Source organism: Lepisma saccharinum, chromosome 6 (genome assembly GCF_977018435.1).
Source record: "Lepisma saccharinum chromosome 6, izLepSacc3.1, whole genome shotgun sequence".
NCBI classification, from domain to species: Eukaryota; Metazoa; Arthropoda; class Insecta; order Zygentoma; family Lepismatidae; genus Lepisma; species Lepisma saccharinum.
Window position 1 is genome coordinate 30008687 of NC_139234.1, and position 23072 is coordinate 30031758.

General features: G+C 36.6%; 2 protein-coding genes across 5 annotated transcripts in view; one reads left to right on the forward strand and one right to left on the reverse strand.

Moving 5' to 3' along the window:
• The window catches only part of ric8a (ric8 guanine nucleotide exchange factor A), a 31223-nt gene extending 18070 nt beyond the window's left edge, over positions 1-13153 (reverse strand). Inside the window, exons 1-5 of the mRNA XM_083123712.1 lie at positions 12916-13153; positions 10148-10287; positions 4324-4448; positions 2931-3129; positions 1385-1535 (exon numbers count right to left, since the gene is read on the reverse strand). Coding sequence (XP_082979838.1) covers positions 1385-1535; positions 2931-3129; positions 4324-4448; positions 10148-10287; positions 12916-12996 — 696 coding nt within the window. The 5' untranslated portion in view covers positions 12997-13153. The remainder of the gene's footprint in view (positions 1-1384; positions 1536-2930; positions 3130-4323; positions 4449-10147; positions 10288-12915) is intronic.
• A 486-nt stretch (positions 13154-13639) lies between these two features.
• Pgant6 (Polypeptide N-Acetylgalactosaminyltransferase 6) overlaps positions 13640-23072 on the forward strand; it is a 58055-nt gene continuing 48622 nt past the window's right edge. The window contains exon 1 of one of the 4 annotated variants that reach the window (XM_083123716.1): positions 13640-13901. The gene's annotated coding sequence lies outside the window, so the exon portion shown is untranslated. The remainder of the gene's footprint in view (positions 13902-23072) is intronic. The other 3 variants (XM_083123713.1, XM_083123715.1, XM_083123714.1) reach the window with 3 other exon arrangements.

Below are 23072 nucleotides of genomic sequence, written 5' to 3' on the forward strand. Positions count from 1 at the left end.
TTTGATGTGGAGGCTGTGACTGCCAGAAAGACACAAAATCGAGTTGAACAGAGGGTGAGAAGTAACATTTTCATTTTAAATGTGCAGCAACTCATTGACAATGACCTCTCCATCTCAATTTGTAAGATTTCTCGATGTCTGGGCCATTCTCAGCCAACCAATGGTTGGCTGAGAGTCCTAAAGATGTGCCCGAGCCATGAAAACAAAGCTTCCTGTTCACATCATGGTCTTCGGTTTCATCAGCAGTGACGGGGGGCATGTTATCCCCCCCCCCCACCACATCTTTGAAGAAAGTCTGAGAGTAAACCAAAATGTGTACCAAAACATTCTGGTGACTGTAGGCAAGCCTACAGGAAGACTATACGTGTTCCAACAAGATTCTGCACCAGCACATGGCCAGGAAAACTCAGAAGTGGTTCGAGGATAACATTTTTTGACCATGTTAGCTCTGATACGTGGCCTCCAAACTCACCTGACTGCAATCCCCTTGACTATTATTTGTGGAGTGTGGCTGAAAGGATCACTAATAAGACTGTCTGTAACAATAAAGGTGAGCCGAAGAAGAGAATCTGCCAGGTATTTCAAGATTCGTCTCCTGAGGTTGTAAAATGTGCCTGATCTCGCTTCCGGGGTCATTGAATAAGTTCGATCTATAAAGCTTTACCTTGCTCTTGTTTCTGGAATTTTCAATAAATGTTTAAAATTAGAACTTTTAGAGATGTTTTTCCTTCATGTATTTTCCACGCCAATTCTACTCACGCAACCTGTATGACCAGGGTTGTACAGGGTTGCATGGTTGTCATTGCACTTGAACATTTTTTCTCCTGGCACTTGAATTTTCAAATTGTTCTAAAAAAAATTAATATTTGGAATTCACTAATGGAAATTCCCATTACTTTCTTTTTAATACTGAGTACAGTATGTTTTTTTTTTAATGTTTGTGCAGTTTCTGTAATACATGTATCATTAACTCAGAATAATAAATATGCCATTATAAATCTTTGCACTGTTACTACCTGAATTTTAAAATTTGCAGCGATAGAGAGTTTGCCATATATTATTCATGCTGTTACCAGTTTAGCCTTCTTTAGGAAGGCCACTTCAGTGCAGGAATTAATTACTTTTTATACAATCTTGTATTCATTAATAAATTAAATGCATTAGGATTACATTTCAAAATGTGTAGCTTAGCCCACATTTGCAAAAAAAAAAAAAAAAAAAAAAACTGAGAAAAAGGGTCTGGCACCTGATTTATTTTTAGTTTTGTCTACCTCTGAAAAAAACAATTATATTTCATGTACTTTCAAATCATTAATTTTTTCAAGACTTACTTTCACATAATAATGCATCAGCCTCAAACTAGGAACATTATAGGTTTACTTACAGTCAGTACAATCTGCCCTGCTTGAAAATCGTTGGGTGTTGCACCTCTTTCGCACTCCCCATGGCCGCAGTCCCCGCTGGCCTCCTTCAATACAAGGTCCAGGACTTCCATCAGGTAAGTAAGGCCGTGGTGCTCGTCTTTGAGTTTTGGTCTGGAAATATTTGCATTTACTTAAGGATCATTTCAAATATTTTCTAGTTTCTGACCTAAACTTCAGCAAAAAGTTCCAAAACATGTGCGAACTCTAGTGATACAACTGAGAAATTTCTGTGAATTATCCTCATTCATAGAAAAAAACAAAAAAACGGTGCCACATGAGGACATACATTTGAAGCTGTAAATGAAAATTTGACTTGCCAAGCTCTGATGACAGAACTCCATGTTCATTTTTTTTTTTGGTGCGTGTACATATATATATTTTTTTTGACACTTGCATTAAGTGAGCCACTTGTTTTCTCTGAAGGAAACACGATTCATGAGCTTGTGAAAATTTGTATTTATCCTGTATTTGAGAAAGTTTTGAAGATAGAGTTGGTAGAACTGACTACTTGCTGCAAGAAATAAAATCCTGCAGCTGAAGAGAAAATGGAAGCATACACCATTGGGCAGAATTCAGTTATGGTTAGATCATATTTCACCTGTGGTAAGCCCATTATCACCACACCAGAAATTCCATCAACAAATAAATGTGAATGATGGACTTAGTTGGAACAGTGTTGAGAAGTTTACCAGGAATTTATATACATTTTAAAATTGTTGACTGGCTTCTTTTAAAAACACACTGCAAAGCCCAATTTTATGTTCCCACATTTTACATTGCCCCATTTAATATGTTCAGCAATCCACGTCCTGGCAAAAGACCATGTTAGGATGTTCACCTTAATCTTATGTTTGAGATCTTGAGAATGATGTATGTATAGTACATCAAAATGAGTAAATTGAAGAATTTTAACTACTAAAGAAATAAAAGTTCTTATTTATGATATTACCTGAAGCTAGTGGCTAATGTTACCAATCAGATTAAATTTTCAAAAAGACACAAACCTGGTTTCCTTAAAAAAAAAATGGAGCTGTAAATAAAATATCAGCCTGCACATGTTAAAATTATTTTCACGTATTCAATCAACATTCCTAACAATATGAAGGAAACACCTCACATCTCTATTTTGATATCATTCGTTTTAAACCTAATTTATGCTTGGATATGCTGTGTGAAATGTATTAAGTTAAAAGTGTAACCTGAATCACTGAAATTTTCACTTGCAAGGAATCTAACCCAGGAATCCTTCATTTCATTAGTATCCCTCGGCAATTTGTCCATGATTATGTTTATTAATTTTTCTCTTGCACCCCATGTTTTTAAGAACTGGATTTTATATATAGTGATGCATAAGTTAATTGCCGCTGACTAGCTTGGTGTTTACCCCTCATCATGGAAAACAAAGAGAATAAACATGGTGATGGACAATTTGCTTGGTAACATTTATGCATTTCACTCTACCTTCCCACCCTAGTGTAGGAAAATACCTACCATTTAAGAACTTACCTGACCTCAATACATAGAGCTGTGATAAGAAATAGCATCTTCATGTCAAAATACTTGATGTCATGTGGCAATTCGGGATCTCTGTACGTCCTCAGTCTTAATACTACTCCTTCCACGGCATGATTCCTTGCACAAATCTTCTGGGCAGTTTGACTGTTGTACACCAAATTGCACAAGCACTTTTGTGCCTCCAGCATAACTAGAAAAATAAATTTTATATTACACCACCATTTTCCCATATTTACGAGAAAGAATAAATAAAGTCACAAGATTTGAAATTGCTCTAAGAAAACAAGAGCTTCCAAAAAAAAAAAAATGATCAGTACTGTTCTACATTATACGTACTTACCAAAACTTTATCTATGTGTCCTCTGCAATCAAAATTTTGAAAATGGGATATTTATAGAAATATAACAAATTCTGGTAATGCAGGGTACCAATCATTTTGCAAAACCAACACCTTCATTTTTGCAGGTACTTTTAAATAACTTTTCCAATATCTCTATAATCATTCAACATAATAATAAATAAGTGTTATGTCTTCAACACTTTGTATGTTGATAAAACATACAAGTCAAATCAAGTTTATTCAACACTGTTGAAAATGATTTGTTTTGGTTATTTAGCCACTTTGGGCTAAATTGCGACAATGTGGATGAATGATGATATGATGAAGGGAGACTCGCAAAGAACATCCATGCCCAGGCTAGGATTCGAATCTGGGACATCTGGCATAGTAGCATGCCATACTAACAACTCTGCAACAGTTTTTGAAAATGAATTATGAAAAAAAAATTGTACACCAAATATCCCAAAAAAGAAGCCAGCTGGGAGGGAAATATATAGTGACTTTTCAGTTTCCAATCCTGGCAATATTCATGACCTTTTCGCTCATAAAGACTGCACAATGAAAGAACCAATTTGGAATTCTATTTTTGCCTTTTGCATAGGAAGGCTGGGAGGATCACATAAACCATTGAACCAATCAGGTTGATCCAGTTGCCATGGTGATGGGGAATTCTTGTGGTTTACTGCATTGCCAAACTTATACCTTAGAGAATAGTTTACTGTCCAAGGGGCAAGTGAGGCTAAGAGTTGCCACCAGTTAGCAAATGAATGGGTCTGTCTTTCTCAGCCTCTTCTGCCTGAACTGAGAGCGAAGGGTGTATGTTGAAAGCACAACAATGTGTCATTTAATACTGGGCAAAAATCAGGCATGCAACAACACTGCTTTTTGCACCTGGAAAGAAAAGTTCTGTAGAAATCCCATTTTACAAACACAAAGTTTACATGAACTTAATGTATTCCTATATTAAATCAAAGTTCTAGTTTCAGCTTATGCTAATAAATATTGAAATTATAAAGCATGAAATGTAAGCAAGGTACTACTCACCATCAAAATCCACAGGTTCGTTTACTTTTGTCAATGCCTCCTCTTGCGACATCAAGCCTGCATGTTGTAAAAGTATGTTCAGCCAGTCATCACAAATCAGATCATTCAGCTCTGCTTTGTCTCGACTGTAACAAAATAAGGAGAAATGTTTAAATGTACAACATATTCAAGTAATCTTATTAAGCATCCTCCTTACATGAGATATTTATTTTAGAGTAACAGTTGTCCAGTTCGAAGGGCATCTAACTGCAACGTAGACCCATGTTCGATCCCTGGAGCAATTAATCGAGGAAATTTTTCTAATAATCTCCTTGCATAAAGTCAACCTGTGGGCAACCCTCGAGAGTAAAGGCAACCGGAGCATGGAACTGACCGCATCATATTCACTATGGCTGAGACTGAGAATGTTTGTCCTCCCATCTGCCTTATGGTTTAGTGCAAGTTAGGAGAGATTTGTCCTTTTTTATTTAACTTATAAAGTACAAGTGTAACCTGGACAAACAATAACTATCTATGGTCTCCAGATGGTGTAGTGGTAACACTGTTGCTTTGTAAAAAATCAAGGTGAGCAGAGTTCAACCAGGATGAACAATGATTTGGATCTCATTTTAAACTGTAGGTCCAGTCCCGATTACAGGCCATTCGATCGTTACTTACGTAACATTCAGAAGTGTTCTTGAGACACATTTTTGCAGTTTTCACTGCACTTGCATAACTTTATTCAATATTGCCACTGCACATAAAAGGATTGTTCATATGCAAATAATAATAACCACTAAAATTTGGTTGCCTCTTATTTTGATTCCCACAACAGAATATGAAATACACTGTTACTGACATAACATGAAGAGGACGTAGTTTTTAGAATTCCATGCATATTGCAAAAAATCTGTGAGATATTAAGATATAAAAACAATCTTAATACAAATTATTTTTGCCACACTTATGTAGTTTACATTAGTCTCATTACCATTTGCTTATTTCAACTCTCACATTTTTCAAAATTTACTAAACTTATTGACGTAACATGTCTTCGTTACTGACGTAACCTCTCTGAAAAACATGGGCAATACACTTTAGTAATATAGTATACACTACTTTAACAAGACAATTTAACATTTTTGCAACATTCCAATGCAATAATCTTATTTTTGGATTTCTGAGAACCTCTTGCAACTGTTTCTTATTTGTATTAAATGACCTAGTTTACGCATCACTTTTCAAGTTTGCTGAGTTCTTGGCCATTTTAGGCACAGAAGGGTAATTGGGACTAAACCTACAGTTTAAAGTGCGATCCGAAACACTATGTGCCTTCACTAGGTATTGAACCCAGGACCCCTTTGATTACAAGGTGATGACATCGGGGAGGCCTACTCTACTAGTTTTTCTTCACTTATTATGCTTGAAAAATATTAACTAATATATATGTAAAAATTTAGATGGATAGTCACACACACACACACATAAAGGGTGTCTGGAAAAGATATTTACGATTTTCAAAGCACATATTCTCAGCTCCATAATGTGGTACAAGCATGTTCTTTACAACAAAAGGAAGATAACCTCCCAAAAATTTGTTAATATCCATCACAAGTTTATTTTCAGCCAACCTTCGTCCTGCATGTTCATGCTGAAGGTCAAGGAAATACTTTATATGGTTCACTGAGTGCCTGCACAAGTTTCACCTTGTGTGCAAACTCTTAAAAAGCATATTCCATACTGTAGTGTGGGGCATTTCTAACTCACTACTCGCTTTTCTAACCAAGTTCCCGATACTATGCTGGAAGGATTGTCGAACTGCTTCCACTGAACATGATGGGCAACCAGTGTTTTGCCTTTGCACAGGTAACATTTCTCCAAAAATTATGCATTCCAATGCTAAATGGAGTTGTTATCAGGTGAATCAAACCAAAACTGACGCCAACAACTGCGTTGAACTGTGATAACAGGTGTATTTATGCATATTCTGCAACACAAAACCCTTTCTGCTGTTTGGTCAGCACTTGTTCACAAACAGTTCACATGCGCACGAAGCGTATTTCAAGTGAAACATCTTTAGTCTTGTTCTTGTTGTCTCTTCAGTTCTTGTTACACGTTTCTTCGCATGCGGATTTATTAGAACGAAGATGAAATAGGTACAATTTTTTCCAGGCACCCTGTATAGTCAATTCTTTACACAATGCTTTTTGCTTATTTTCTATTCCAACCTCTCAGCAGTTGATATGGGTAGCATCTTACTTCTCAGCTATAATATAAATAAAACGTACCTTTAAAAGCACAAATTGAAGCATTTCTTGCTGCATCGTTACCGACGTAACCCTGTTACGTCAGTAATGCTAGTATCTTCTGCTTTAGTGTAGAATACATGTAAAAATTATATTGCTTGATTGGTATTTCTGTTCTTTAGAACATGCATTGGCAGTTCTTGTTTAGAGCTAATAGTTTGCACATAATAATAATTTCTGTTACTGACGTAAAAAGAAAAGTGGCCATGTTTGAAGGGAGAGTTAAGCATGATTATGTCCTCACAATGTTTAAATGTTTCGATGAAAATGAACATTCGCCTTTGGTTTTCACAAAGTGATACTTATTTTCAGTCTGTGATATAAATTAAGCCTCTAAAAATATTACTAAAACAACCTGCAATAATGATGATTAACAATATGCGCACATGTACCTAAAAAAATATGGTCTCCTGGGTCAAATAAGTATCTGAACTGAAAATTTATGACATTCTTGTCATTAAGTATTTGTCATAAAAATGCATTTCATTTTTTAAGTTTAATGTCCTATTTCCCATGGAATTGCCCATACCCTATCCACGCATAAAATGGACTTTGAAATACTTATCTGATTTTCTTCAACTGGTAAATGGAAGTATATTTGTGTAAAAGAAAATTTAAAAACCTTCATTATTCCCTCTCTATTTTTATAAATTCAATACATTATAATATTATGTGAATTAATGTTTTCTATGAATCATCCGAATTAATAGTAATAATAGCAGCAAAGAATGGGAGAAAGCAAATGGTCAGAGCAAAGCAGAACATGCTGGTGGTTGCAGTCACTTTTTCCTCTCCACGAAATCCCATTTCTTCTAACGTGTTCATTGGTTGAGCTCTGTTGAGATATTACTTGTACAGAGACTTGCTTTCATTCACTAGTTCCAAAGATTTCCAGAACAGAGTGTAGTAGTTGATTAACATTTGCAATCACAATTTCCATTTTCCTAAGGTGAAGGGTAAGTTTGGATGAAAGGAAAATTGTGCATTCTGCTTGTGGCAACACTGAAAATTGGGAAATTTTGCGGCAAGATTGAAGTTAACCACTTAATATACTTGGCCACTCAGCAGGGGCATTACAAATTGCAGTCATCAAAACAAAAAATACATACTTTACTGACCAATTTTTTCTTTAAAAAACTGACAAATTACAAACCAATATAAGCAAACTGACTTCGGTATGATTTTACAATACCGGACACTTCCCCAATTTCTTTCATATTTCGCATACTCAATAATTTAGGCCTCCTAATCACGAATCTGCAGTTAAAATTTGACACTCACGTGTAGAACTTGCAAAATAATCAGGCCCGTAATCGCAACCGACACCCTCGATTTCTCAAGAAAACCAATGTTTATCGCAAGATTTTGAAGATCCATGGTAGCAATTAGCCTTACACCCCTCGAACGATGCACGAGTAGCCCCACGAATTATTCACGGATAGTCCCACGAACCATGCACGGTTAGGTTAGGTTAGGCTAACATATTTAAAATTTGGGGTCATAGTAATATCAGGAATATATATTTCGTTATTTAGGTATTCGAAACAAAATCTTGTGATAAACATGGGTTTTCTTGAGAAATCGAGGGTGTCGGTTGCGGACCCGCTTATTTTGCAAGTTTTACACATGAGCGCAGGCGCGGTTGGCCCTATAGCGCACAGGATCAGTGAACCCCCAGTAATATACGATAATCACCTTGAGAATGAACAATAAACAATGTCTTTACATTTCCACATTATTTCGCTAAAAATTCTACACAATAAGTCATGTATTTGTGCCCGTAATACGGCAAACTCTTTTGCTGAGAAGAAGAAACCGCGAATCGGCCGCCCTGATACAGACCCTCAGTTGAACCCCCACAGGACAGCTCTTGCCATTGTGAAAGCTTCGCGCGGGAGCAGAAGCTCGAGGAGGGTATAGGACAAAATACATGGAAGATGAGATTGCAGAACCTATGTCGACACCCAACGGTCATGCGCAGTTCGTTCTCTCGCAGAAGGCGCGGGACAAGGCTCCGATCTCGCTGCTTCCTCCCTTCCAGTGTTGCTGTGTGCGGTTCAAGTTTGAAGCGCACACATTACATATTCAATATTCTCTTTGTATCATTTTTGCACCGAACTTCTTGGAATAAATGCAAGATTGTGGCAGAGATGGATGAGTGGAAACAAATAAAAGCTGGAATTAGATGCGATGATTTAAAATAAAGGAGATACATTACCAAAATAGCTCGTGCATGCATTCAGAGGTTTTTCCTTAAAGGTGGAAACACTTCGGGTTCGCGAAAGAGAAAGAATGGCGCGAAGACGTGACTCGTTGTCGCTCGGTGTCAATCGTCTCAAGTTTGTTAGTTTTTGAAGTGCTTGGATACTTGTTGGAAAGTATTAAGTGATGCTGCGAGTGAAGCGAGGGATGGACTTTACCTAGGTTATGTCATTTGATGCATTGTAGGCGTTGCTGTCCGCGCAGGTAAGAAATGACCGATAGAAATGCACATAATTAACTTAAACAAACTTCCTTGTCCACTGAAAAAAAGCGTGTGCTGGTCGACCAGCCCCAAATTTGAACAAAGCTGTCGCGTATCAATGAAAAGGGTCTCAGGTTTGATTTCTATAATGCACATGCCATTAGTTGCCATTTCCCTTTAATAAATGTAGGACCAGTTCTGATTAGTCGGCATGGACGTCCGGAAGGGGAAAAGGGGGCCGCCCCCCATGGAAATCGAAAGTAAACCAGAAATTATATATTACACGCATATAATTTAATTTCAGTCACAGTAATTCTTGGTAATTATTATAAAAGCGTTGCAGCAACTTCAGACTGAAAGAGTGTTTTTTGCTCCTCCTGGGGAAAAAAAATATATTACCTGCCCCTACTTGAGGACGTCCATGACATTCCAAGAAAACTCAACTTTTTTCATAAAGGCACAATTTATTGTAGTTTCAGCCCTAAATTTATTCGCACACCCCTAATACAAAACCTTATACTCCCAGGTAAAAAAAATCTGGACAAATCTTTTAAGCCCTCCCCCCATCCTTTTGTTAGGCGAAGGAAGTCTATTTTGCGGAAACTGAATATATGTCACATGACTTCAGTGAACCCCCGGGTAAATAATGCACGAGCCGCGCCTGCATGAGCACCAAATTTTAACCGCAGATTCGTGATTAGGAGGCCTAAATTATTGAGTATGCGAAATATGAAAGAAATTGGGGAAGTGTCCGGTATTGTAAAATTGCTCCCTGACTTTTACTGATACTGACCATTTTCCAATTGTGTAATATTAAACACGCAATTTCTTTGTGTTCCATGAACTCTGATGCCTATTGCAATCCATTAATCGACTGGATCTGAAGTTTTTCAGTGGAATAACTCTAGCAAATACATATTCCTCACTCAATGGTTTTCTTTATAAAAGTGAAATGCTAGTACTTATGTTATCTGTGCATATACTACTTTTATAATACAATTGAACCATACAATCAACTTCATTTTCCCAAATTATAACAAATTCTTATGCTGTACAGTAAAGAAGAAGTACAAACCTGAGTATCCGAATGCTGTGTAAACATGACTTGAAACACACTGAAGATGTTTTATCTTCCAATCTGTGGAAAAGGGCTGACCAGAGTTCACGGCGTTTCCCATCATTGGACAAATCAGGAAATGTAAACACCTGATTATTCTAAAAACACACAAAAAAAGTGCGAAAATTAACAAATGCATGGTTGTTCACACACATTATATTTTATTCCTAGACCATATTTTCTTCACAGATTCCAAAGATAACAATACTATTGTATGTACTCACAGTTCTATTTTTCTTGTTTGGTTGAGCAAGGGGGGGGGGGGGATTATTACACACCACAGTTCTATTTTTTCTAAAATGATTGTCGATATTGCATTCCTGTTGGAGGTACATCAGCTGTTAGTTAGCAGGCCTAGCTGTTAGAAGGGAAAGATAATTTTACATAAAAGCTTCGTCAGTTCTACACTATAGCTACCATGATCAACCAAATTGAATATAAAAATTCGAAGGCAGCTGTCAGACCAACAGAACAACAAGTGAAACACAACAATGGTCCTCTTGGTTGTGATAAAGCATTCACTGCATATGTACAATCAACAGCCCACGGCAGATTGTACCACAGAGTACAATGGTAAGACTGCAGAATATGGGCTGCTTAGGAGGAACGCGGTTCATAATATTTTGGTAACGTTTTGTAGTTAGTAATCGAGAAAAGTAAGTTTTAAGGTGCTGAAATTTTTTTTTCTTTAACAGAAACGGAAAAAGTGTCCAGGTTGGGTGCTATTGAAATCGTAGCAACGAAGGAAAAAGTACATTTCTGCACAAATCTAGTGAAAGCACAAAATGCCTATGTTGCTAGTTAGCTAGGTTTAGTTCTTTTAGCCTAAAAAATAATTTGTCATTGTATTTATGCTAACGAAACCTAACCTAACCTTGTAGGCATTCCTCGTCAAAATAATGAAAGAAACTGCGTAAACAACATGGACGCGAACGAATGGAGAAATGCATTGCTTTTAGTAGCAGGAAAAACATTTCTCATTGTATTTATGCTATTGGAACCCAACCCAACAGGCCTAACCTAACCTTGTAAGCATTCCTCGTCTGAAATGAAAGAAACTGTGTGTGTGTGTGGGTGGAATCTGGAGCCGTGAATGCCGCGGAACGAAGGGTGTCACTTATCGCACAACACTTGAGCACGTAAACAAATTGGACGCTTACAAATGGAGAAATGCATTGCTTTTAGTAGCAGGAAAATAATTTTTTACGTGCAATAATATAGTAGTAATCGCAAAAGTAACACCGGAAAATGGAAGTAGAAGGTACGTACTTTCAGGGGATATAAAGTTTGTTCATCTATTTAGAGGAAAAAGCAACCCATATTCTGCAGTGAGACCAGTACAATTTAGTTTCGTTTATAAATTATTGCCGGAAATATTAAAATTTTCAAAGCCGGGAAACGGATTTCTTCAAATTTACAGGAGAAAGTACTTATGTAATTGAGTTTCTGTAGACTTGTGATAGGTCGTACAAGTGTTCTCTCTCATCGGTCAAGTTATTTCACCATTAATTCATGTGTGTATGTTGATTATTCACTGCATTGATGTTAGCCCAAAAAAACCATCCACGGGTAGCCCCAAAAATTTACGATGGTACTACTTTACTATACCTGAGACACCTGGGAATCATTTCTTTCTCACTTTTTTACATTGCTAACGTACTATTCTGCATTCCGGAACACTTATTTAGGTGAAATAATTGAATTTGTTAGGAAAGTAATGTATATTCCTTACATTTACGAGTACTTACTGTTCTTGTTTATTTCCACACACAACATGGCGATAGCTTACCGTTGATCGTTCCTCGAGCCAGAAAAACCATTGATGTTAGCCCAAAAATTCACGATAGCCCCACAAACCATCACGGGGACGAGGTATGCCTACTAGGTTAGGTTAGGCCTGTTAGGTTTGGTTCCATTAGCACTCCTTTCATTCAATTTAGCATATACGGACAATACGAGAGCGTATTGTGCTCTCATGCAGGAAGCAAATGGCGGCAGCAGCAATAGCGCGTCGGAAATAGATTTTCGTACAAAACCACATGCATTCGCATTAAAATGAATCAAAATTACATTCCCGAACATCAACAACGCTACAGAAAATGATTTGCGTAAGTACTTTCTCCTGTAAATTTGAATAAATCTGTCTCACGTATAGTAAAGTGTTACCTTCACGATAGCCCCACGAACCATCACGGGGACGAGGTATGCCTACAAGGTTAGGTTAGGTTCCATTAGCACTCATTTTCACTGAAAAATACCTACGGAAGGGGAAAAACAAGGAAGATTAATTACTCGATATCTCGAAAATTGAAATTATTTTCTTTTAAAAAAAAGCTAAATCCCTTGTCACCGCATTGACGTTAGCCACAAAAACCATCCACGGGTAGCCCCACAAACCACTGACGTTAGCCCCACGAACCATCACGGGGACGAGATATGCCTACGAGGTGAGGTTAGGTTAGGTTCCATTAGGTTCCATTAGTACTAATTTTCACCGAAAAATAACTACGGAAGGGGGAAAACAAGGAAGATTAATTACTCGATATCTTGAAAATGGAAATTATTTTCGTTAAAAAAAGCTGAATCCCTTGTTAAACAATATCTCGCAATGCAGAATAGGTAATTACGAATGTCAACAATTACAGAATAAACGAGTTACAGACGTTTACCGGCTTTGAAAATTTTTGTTTAAGCATAGAAAAAACAAGTGTCAAAAGTAAACTAACCTTCTCTATGAATTCTCTAAGAACTTTAACAACATCGTCGACACTCCCACTTTCTACACTTTTAATATCTATTTCTTCCATTTTATTCCTCTGTTTACTAGTCTACTTTACGATGAATATAAATTCATACATTCTACTTAGATATGTCCCAAGACGTGTAATCGCTCATCGTATTTTAATATTCCTTTTTCACATTAAACACAAACAGCGCCCAGACAATTATTACGATTTCGGCAATTTCCTTCTTATGTAGTTCAGGAAATCGAACGAACACAAATAATCGAATTTGTCGATACAATCCTACAATTCGATCTTATATCTAGGGGTTTGTTGCTCACACTCATGTAGAACACATGCCCCCTCTCTTCAATGCATTAATATACTTTATACATCATAATTTGACAAGATTCCTTTTATTTGTTAATTAATAACGTATAACTCCAAGGTTTGCAATCTTTATAGATTTTTACAACCAAGAATGCAAAGTTCGATTGTTTGAAACAGTGACATTGGTTGATTCTATAATAAAAAGTAGCATGATCAGTAGTTTATTTCTCTCTCATTTTATGGTTTTTGAACCACTTATATTATTATTTTTTCACATTAATAAATGAATATAAATATAAATCCAAACTCTTGGTTGGTCAATTGTTTGTTGGAGACAAATCTTTGTGAAAACACTGGAAAATGAGCATAAGATTTTTCACGGCTCTCAAGTCTCATCACAAAATCTTCATACGTGTGTTCAAGTGTTGTGTAGTGCCACAATAGGTGTGAAAACAAGTGTAAATTTGGGCTGTCTGCTTCGGTGGCACTTTTCTACAAGTTGATTGGATTATATTAGCTATGGCAAGTGAGCGCAATTGAAATTTTAGAAACAAATTTAAGAAGTAGATTTCATAATTTGCAGAACGTTTTGTATTCCTTCTAGTCGTATGTACATCGATGGACTGTCTTCTTGACAGAAACTAGTTTTTAATAGCCAGGTACGCACTGAACTAGGCCTAGATTGATTTAGTGATAGCTTCAGAACTTTTAAATGTTTCGGTGTGTATTTTGCACTAATGTTTGTTTTTGTTGATATGTATGGAAACATTACATCAAAATGAATTCATTCTATGAATTAATAAAAATATTACACGAGATTGTGTGTGAGCTATGCAATTTTATCAATTTTTACTGGAGAAATCTGATTTGAGTTTCGAAAAATTATGCAGAACAACCACATACATAGATAATATTGGTAACAGTTCGTTATATCGGAGACCCACTACGGTACCTATATCCTATCTGCCGAACACGTCTCACTCGTTTATTTCGCCACTTTTTACATTGGTACTTACCTGTTGTCCATTCAGAAACATTCTTTTAGGTGTTACTTTGCTTTTTTCGCGAAAATAACTTCAATTTCTGACATTAACAGTTAATATTGTTCTTCGTTTATTCGCTTCCTTAACACCATATGGTCGCGACTTGGCTGTGCAGCTTGACTTGCGTAGTGAATATGTAGTGATTCCAACCTTACTAACCGAAAAATGCCCCACACACCATTCATGTATAACCCCAAAAAATCATCCCCGCATAGCCCCAAAAACCATTCACGGTAAGGTTAGGTTCAGTTAGGTTAGGCAAACAGGTAACAGTTTACTATGGGGGTGATGGATTTCTTTAAATTTACAGGAGAAAGTACTTAAGGAAATAATTTTCTGTAGCGTTGTGGAAGTTCGTGAATGTAGTTTTGATCCATTTTAATGTGAATACATGTTGTTTTCTGTGAAAATCTCTGTCCGACATGCTGTTTCTGCTGCCGCCATTCGCTTTCTGCACGAGAGCACAATGTTCTGTGTGTTGGATGCCGTAAACCCCGTAGTCAGTGTTTTAAACTCAGTGTTTTCACCAGAACATGACGTGTCGAGTATTTTTTTTTTTTTTAACTATGCTTGCCTAACCTAACCTTACGGAAAATGGTTTGTGGGGCTAACATCAATGGTTTCTGAGGCCAACGTCAATGGTTTGCGAGGTATTAGCATAATTTCAAATCCGGGCACGAAAGTAGGTATTTTCCGGTGAACAAGGTTGCAACACTGCATAAATCGAGAAAACACTCGCACAACGTGCAATGAACCAGTACACTATCGCCATAATGTGTGTTACACAATGGAAATAACAAGTAACAGTAAGTACTCGTAAATGTAAGAAATAGACATTATCTTAGTTAGAAATGCATTATTTCACCTTAGGAAATGTTCCGCATTCCAAAATAGTACGTTAGCTATGTAAAAACGTGCAAAATAAATTATTTATAGGTGTCACCCCCATAGTAAACTAGTACCAGGCAAACATAGTTAAAATTTGGGGTTATAACCGGAAAATACCCCACACACCATTCACGAATAACCCCAAACATCATTCACGCATAGCCCCCCAAACCATTCACGGTAAGGTTAGGTTTGGTTCGGTTAGGCATACATAGTTAAAAAACGGGACGTCATTTTCTTGTAAAACAACAGCGTGGTTGGAAACAGTGACAGGAGATTACATCATGAAACGTGTGCAACATCCGATTCATTTACAGAAAGCAAATGGAAGTAATGGCAATTGGGCGTTGGAGAGATATTTCTCTTCAAAAATACATGAATTCCCAGTCAAACAGATTCAACGAAAATTTCAACACTACGTGAACCGGATGCTGCATGCGTTTGATGATGTAACTCCCTGTCAGTGTTTCCAACCCCCTTCTACAATTTGCACACGTGACAAACACAATAGTAGGTATTTTTTGGTGAAGAAGGTTGGAAACACTGCATACCTACAACAGTAGTCAACCTCTGCCCACCATGTTATGTGTTACAGAAGCGAAAAAAGGAATAACAAAAACTACTCTCTATGTGAAAAATTGTGTTTGTTTTCGTGTAAAAAGCATAATGGCACCTTGAACTATGTTGCGCAATACACAATTGGTAAGTACGAACCATGCGAAATGCAAAATATCCTATTTTAATGTGTCTCCAATATAACGAACTGTTACCATAATTTTCTGTTGGGTAATTTGTTGTTGATTATTTTTTCTCATCAGACAGACACTTGAGAAAAAGTGGGAATATAATCAAAGTGTCCATCAGGTATTCATTGATTTTAAAAGAGCATATGAATCAGTCAAAAGAGATAAATTATATAATATATTAGTCAAGTTTGGAATACCTAAGAAGCTTGTTAATATGATAAAGGTATGGACCAGTGAAACAGAAGGTAAAATTTCTGTGGGTATTAATGTGTCTGACGAATTTACAATTCATGATGGGTTAAAAGAAGGAGATGCAATATCTCCATTGCTCTTTAATTTTGCCTTAGAATATGCTGTTAGGAAGGTAAAATAAACTAACGAAGGACTAAAATTAAACAGTGTAACTCAGTTGTTAGCATATGCAGATGATGTAGACTTATTAGGAGATGATATAAATACAATCAAGAATAATGCTAAAATATTTTTAAAAGCAGCTAAAGAGATAGGTTTGGAAGTTAGCGAAGAGAAAACTAAATATATGCTTACAGGCTGAAACCAAGCGTTAGGTAATAATCAAAATCTAATTATTGATAACAACTCGTTTGAACCAGTTTCCAAATTCAAGTACTTATGAGTAATACTAACAAATGAAAATGATGTTAAAGAGGAAATAAAAAGTAGGCTTAATTCAGGAAATGAATGTTACTTTTCTCGGTAAGACTCTACTTTACGTCCTTTTCCTAAGAAATACGTGTCATATATCGTTGGAAAGCTTGTTGTATAAGGAATTCAACAACGTAAAACCCAAAGCGAGGAAAAATTACATGGAGGAGGAAATTGATAAAAACCGATGTTGTCCAGATATGCATAATTGAACGTACCGAGGAAATTTTTCAGCATTTTTCGATGATGAAGCACATATTTAAGGGTGAAATGAGTGCTAATGGAACCTAACCTAACAGACCTAACCTAACCTCGTAGGCATACCTCGTCCTCGTGAATGGTTCATGGGGCTATCGTGAATGGTTCGTGAGGCTACCCGTGCATGGTTTTTGGGGCTAACGTAAATGGTTCGTGGGGCTGCCCGTGAAAAGAAAAAGGTATTTACCCGAAGAGATGCCGGCTGTCTGCAAGCATGGATTTGAACGATGCACTAAATTATTACTGGGGATAAACGTATTTTACACTATCTACAAGTTTTTGGAACCTGTTCTTTTTCATGCACTATACACACGCACAACGCACCGCGAACGCAAAGAAGCAATCACCATGCAGAACGCAAACTAGCAAAGCACACACATTCACAACGGGGACACAAAGACGAGCCTGCAGTGTTGTTAACTCCCATTGGTTACCACCAAAAGGCAATAAGGACGTAAAGTAGAGTCTAGCCCTTTTCTCTTCATAAACTTCTAAAGGAAATTGGTAGGGATGGAAAAGAGTGTATAGATCTTGCTCAAGATAGGGACAGATGGAAGGCCTGTGTTGCTGCAGCCATGAACCTTCGGGTTTAAGAAGGCTAGAGAGTTAGTTAATTGGTTGTTGATTGATTGATTGAGTTGGTGTTTTAAGTCCATTTTATGTACAGTAAGACAGTAAGGCTAATTGGGACTTGACCTACAGTTTAATGTGGATCCAAAGGTAATTTGTTGTGATGCATTTAGAAAGGTTAAAAAGGGAACATGGAGTGGCACAACATTAGCTTTTTATTCATTTTATTCTCAAATAGACTAATCGGAACTGATATACAGGTTATAAAGTGAGATTGAAACCACCCTGCAGTGTACCCCCACCAAGGATGGAACCCACCATACCTTGGTTACAAAGTGACTGCGTTATCAAATGCCATCGAGGAGGGCTTGCGATGAGGATTGGGACTGGACAAGAGAATTCAGCCCAGTTTATCTCTCCTTGTGCTTATGAATTTCGGTACTACTTTACTATACCTTAGACACCTGGGAATCATTTCTTTTGCACTTTTTTACATTGCTAACGTACTATTCTGCATTCCGGAACACTTATTTAGGTGAAATAATTTAATTTGTTAGGAAAGTAATGTATATTTCTTACATTTACGAGTACTTGCTGTTTTTGTTTATTTCCACACACAACATGGCGATAGCTTACCGTTGATCGTTCCTTGAGCCAGAAAAACCATTGACGTTAGCCCAAAAATTCACGATAGCCCCACAAACCATCACAGGGACGAGGTATGCCTACTAGGTTAGGTTAGGCCTGTTAGGTTTGGTTCCATTAGCACTCCTTTCGTTCAATTTAGCATATACGGACAATACGATAGCGTATTGTGCTCTCATGCAGGAAGCAAATGGCGGCAGCAGCAATAGCGCGTCGGAAATAGATTTTCGTACAAAAACCACATGCAATCGCATTAAAATGAATCAAAATTACATTCCCGAACATCAACAACGCTACAGGAAATGATTTGCGTAAGTACTTTCTCCTGTAAATTTGAATAAATCTGTCTCAGGTATAGTAAAGTGTTACCTGAATTTCCACACTTCTTGTATGTTGTGCTTTTTTACGTGAACTGTATCCAATTTACAAAGAATTCTGTGGGTGAAATAGTGTAGTTGTAAAGGAACACTAACTGTTGCAATTGCATAAGAACTGAAAAGCTAGTTATTTGTCATCGTATGGAGTATTTTCTTTGCACCTGAAACTGGCATAACTCTATTGTTTGTAAGTTATTGATTTGGCCACCTAGAATCATATGATTTGACCACCTAGACTCCATCATAGAATGGGAATAGCTAGCAATTTATTTTCATAGGGATCCAAGTTTGTTTGCTTGTTTATTCTTATATTCAGATTATTTATGTGTACACCAAATGAGAAATGTACCCTGTTGCTTTTGTGGCCAAGCATTTTGAGTTGTTGAGGCATGAGCCGGCCCCTGTGGCAGAGTGGTTAGAACATCGCGCTACGATGCCAGGGGTCCCAGGTTCGAATGCTGGCCAAGGAAGTTTTTGAGTGTCCATTAATCATATCATTACTCATCCCCATCTTCGCAAATTAGCCAAAAGTGGCACAAAAGCGAAGTAAAAAAAGCAAATCAATCAATCAATTGTTAAGTCACGATTGTGCTATTAAGCATTTGCGCTACAATGCAGGGGTCCTGTGTTTGAATCCCAGACTCGGGCATGGGTGTTCTTTGTGAGTGTCTCTTCATCAATTTCATTGTATCATCACTCATCCTCATTTTCGTGATTAGCCAAAAGTGCCAGAAAAGCAGAATAAAATAAACCAATCAAAAGTTATTGAGCATTCGTTGAGACCTAGTGTGAGCATGGATGTTGCTTTGTGAGTGTGAGTTCGTCAGTTTAATCTAGTCATATTTCATCCATACCATTTTGATCAGCAAGAAACAGGGTGGATAGAAATCATGATTTTTTATTTTAAGAAATAATTTTTGATGATTTTTTTTATTTGAATCGATTTTTTAATTTTTTTTTCAAAGAACACTTAAAATTGCTTGTATGTTTTTTGGCACCATATATATATATATATATATATATATATATATATATATATATATATATATATATATATATATATATATAAGTGTGTGTGTGTGTGTGTTTTATAGAAAGTTTTTTTTTTCTGTAAACGACCCTGTAAAATATTTGAACAATTTGATTAAAGCAAGTAAAAAATGTGTAAAAATACATTTTTCTGTTTCTGATACTGTATGTATGAACCTTCTATGGAAATGTTTGTTGAGTGTGTGAATAAAATTACAGTACAGTAATTTCAATAACTTTTCTTCCAGTCAATATAAAACATTCTGTATGTACTCTATAATTATAACTTAAAATATTATTTTCTAGTCTTTGTAGCTGAATTTTGGCAATTTTTTTTAATGATGGTTTGCAAAATATCACGTGCCATGTTTATTAATGATAATGACACCATTTATGTTTTAACATAATTTGTATTTTTTATATTTTTCTACACAAATTGCTATTTTTGTCTATTAACATAATTGAGTTTTAAATCAAGACAAATGTAAGCATGTTTACATATTACATTTCCTTTCATATGTACATAGTGGTTCGGATCCCACTTGAAACTTTAGGTCCAGTCCCGATTAGCCTTACTGTGCATAAAGTGGACTTAAAACATTAAATCAATCAATCAATCAAATCAGTCCTTTCATATGAACTTCACCCCATCAGTACATATTTTTTGTTTCTTTTCCTTCCTTAGAGCCTAATAAACACCATTAAATGATTACAAGGTTAATGTACTTTCTCCAAAAGTGGTTCTGATATCTGCAAAATCCTAATGTACATTATTCTATAAATTATTTATTTGAAGTGATTTAAGTTGTGTTTTATTTTTAAATCATATGATTGAAATTGCAATATAAATCAATCCACCTTGGCCAGAAATGAGAGTAATAGAACGTAAAAAAAATAATCACAAGACTACATCTGAAATCATTCCCTTTTTAAGAGTGGAAGAGAACTGTATATATGAATGTATTAGTTTTAGTTTTTACTTGATTTATGTGGCATGAAGGTGTTTCTGAAAATAAGTTTTGCATAGTGATATTTTCAGAAGTAATGTATGTTGGGGAAATTATACCATTATACCACCTGTCTCACTGAGGATCATGTGCTGTCCAGTCGCCAGACATGTACAGGAGTGGGTAGAAGGGAGTTAGATCTATGTTGAACATGCCCGTGCCATAAGTATAGATCCACCAAGCTTTCTGTAACCTCGGAGAATATGTGAAGTAGTCGGCCTTCCCCACCCCCTTCTTTCACCCTCGATGTTTACCCTGGCGCTGGTCGGGCAAGGACCTTCCCACTTCCGCTGACACAGTGTTGCTAATTTTACTCTCTTCAAGAATACGAGGAGTGTTGTTGATGTGCGTAGATATGTTTTTGAGTAAGTGTAAAATGTCGAACGTTGTGCACAGCTGTGAGCGAAATTTGCTACTACGAATCATCGACAAGTGTGAAGAAGGGAAAAGAGACCGGTGGAATTATCCTCGCAATCAACCCCTAAAGAGAGCAGTATATCTAACGGGACGGTCGGAGTCATTGCTTAAAAAACTGACAAGAGAGAAAAAAGATTTACAAACCTCTGACCAGAAATTGTCAACTCCTGGTAAACGGAGACGTGCTCGACAGAACAACATTGTCATTGACAACATGGATAAGTGTATACTGCGAAGGAAAATCAATGAACTGTACGTAGTGAAAAGAGAAGTTCCTACAATATAGAAACTTTTAGCTATTGCTAAGGAAGAAATTAATTATCGGGGGGGGGGGGGGGGGACATTACGGAAAATTATGAAACAGATAGGCTTTAAATTTAAAAAAATGTAGAAACTCTCGCTTAGCTCTGGTTGAACGACGCAATATTGTGCTTTGGAGAGCAAGATATCTTCGTGCGATCAACAGATTCCGTAATGAAGGGAAGCCTGTTGTTCACATTGATGAAACTTTGATTCATCCTAATTACAAACTAAAAAAATGTTGGCACAGTGAAGATGTGTCAGGTGTCTTCACAAACGACAGTCCGGGGCAGAGACTTATCATAAGTCACGCCGGGTGTTCCATGGGGTTTGTTCCAAACACACTCCAAAGCAGTTGGTGGATCTATACTTTAGCCGGCCCCTGTGGCAGAGTGTTTAGCACATCATATGCCAGGGGTCCCGGGTTTAAATCTTGGCCTGGGCATGGATGTTTCTGAGAGTCCAGTCATCAATTTCATCACGTCATCACTCAATCCCATCTTCACAAATTAGTCAAAAGTGGCACAAAGCGCAAATTAAAATAAAGCAAATCAATCAACCATAAGTACTTTAGCCATGAGATTAAACAGATGTGTGCTACAGACATGGATGATAGATAGATGCAGGGTGGGCATTGAGACTGTCCTATTCTCAAACTGTCATGTTCAAAGTTAATATTATTTATGTTATTGATGTTGTTTTTAACTTATGCATGTTTGTTTTATAGATATTGTTATAAGCATCTTATCACGCTGTATAAAATACAAGAAATGAAATTGATGTAACCATAGCAACGAGAAATAATAAGTACTAAAATGGTGATGGAAGTAGTGAGATTTTCTGCGCCTGTATTGTATTTATTTTAAATATAACGGTTAGCGTTAATTACGCAATTTTATTTGCATTAATAATCGTTCTGCAAGTTTAAGCGCAGCGACGGTTATCAAGAGTGGCGACCCAGAAGCCAGGATTGTTCAAAAAGTGTGCAATCTTCTGACAGTGGTAAGAATGTCTGTTGTAATGGAACAGAATTTTTGTCATATGTTGAAGTAAGACTTACGTCACAATCTTCAGTGTGTATAACGTAACTTCTTACGTGAATCGTCATATGTGTGAAGATCACAATGGCTGATAAGTTAAAGCAAAGTAAATATTAATCGTCGCGTAAAGAAACAAACATTCAGGCTAACACAATGACTACTTACTTTGATGCTGGTAATCCCGTAGTCGCTTCCAGTAATGCAAATACTACAGAACATGATGTTTGTTCTACAAAACCCGACAAATTATCTTGTTGTAATGATCCAGACAATGATTTGAGGTATGTTCAGTGTACACAGTGCTCGTCATGGCATCACATATCTTGTCTCAAACTTACAGTCACTCACTGGACAATTTATTCGACTACACTAGAAAATTATTATTGTAAAGGTTGCAAACCAGATTATGATCCTTTTAGTTTGCCAGCTTATCTAGAAACTCTTAACCCGAATTTTGGCGATTTGTTAAGTACTGTTAAGAGTATTCAATTGCTTATGGTCGCTTCTAATGAAGACCTCAAGACGAAACTAGAACAGTCTAATGCTGAAATGAAATCGCAGTTAGAACAGTCTAATGCTGAAATGAAATCTCAGTTAGAAAATTCTATGAAATCACAGTTAGAATATTCTAATGCTGAAATGAAATCTCAGTTAGAAAATTCTATGAAATCACAGTTAGAACAATCTAATGCTGAAATGAAATTGCAGTTAGAACAGTCTAATGAAGAACTAAAAACACGAATGGATCTTGCTAACCAAGATATGAAATTACAGTTACAGCAATCTAATCAAGAATTTGCAGAGTTTAGTGAGAATATTAAGTCTCAGTTTGAAAAATTGGAATTGG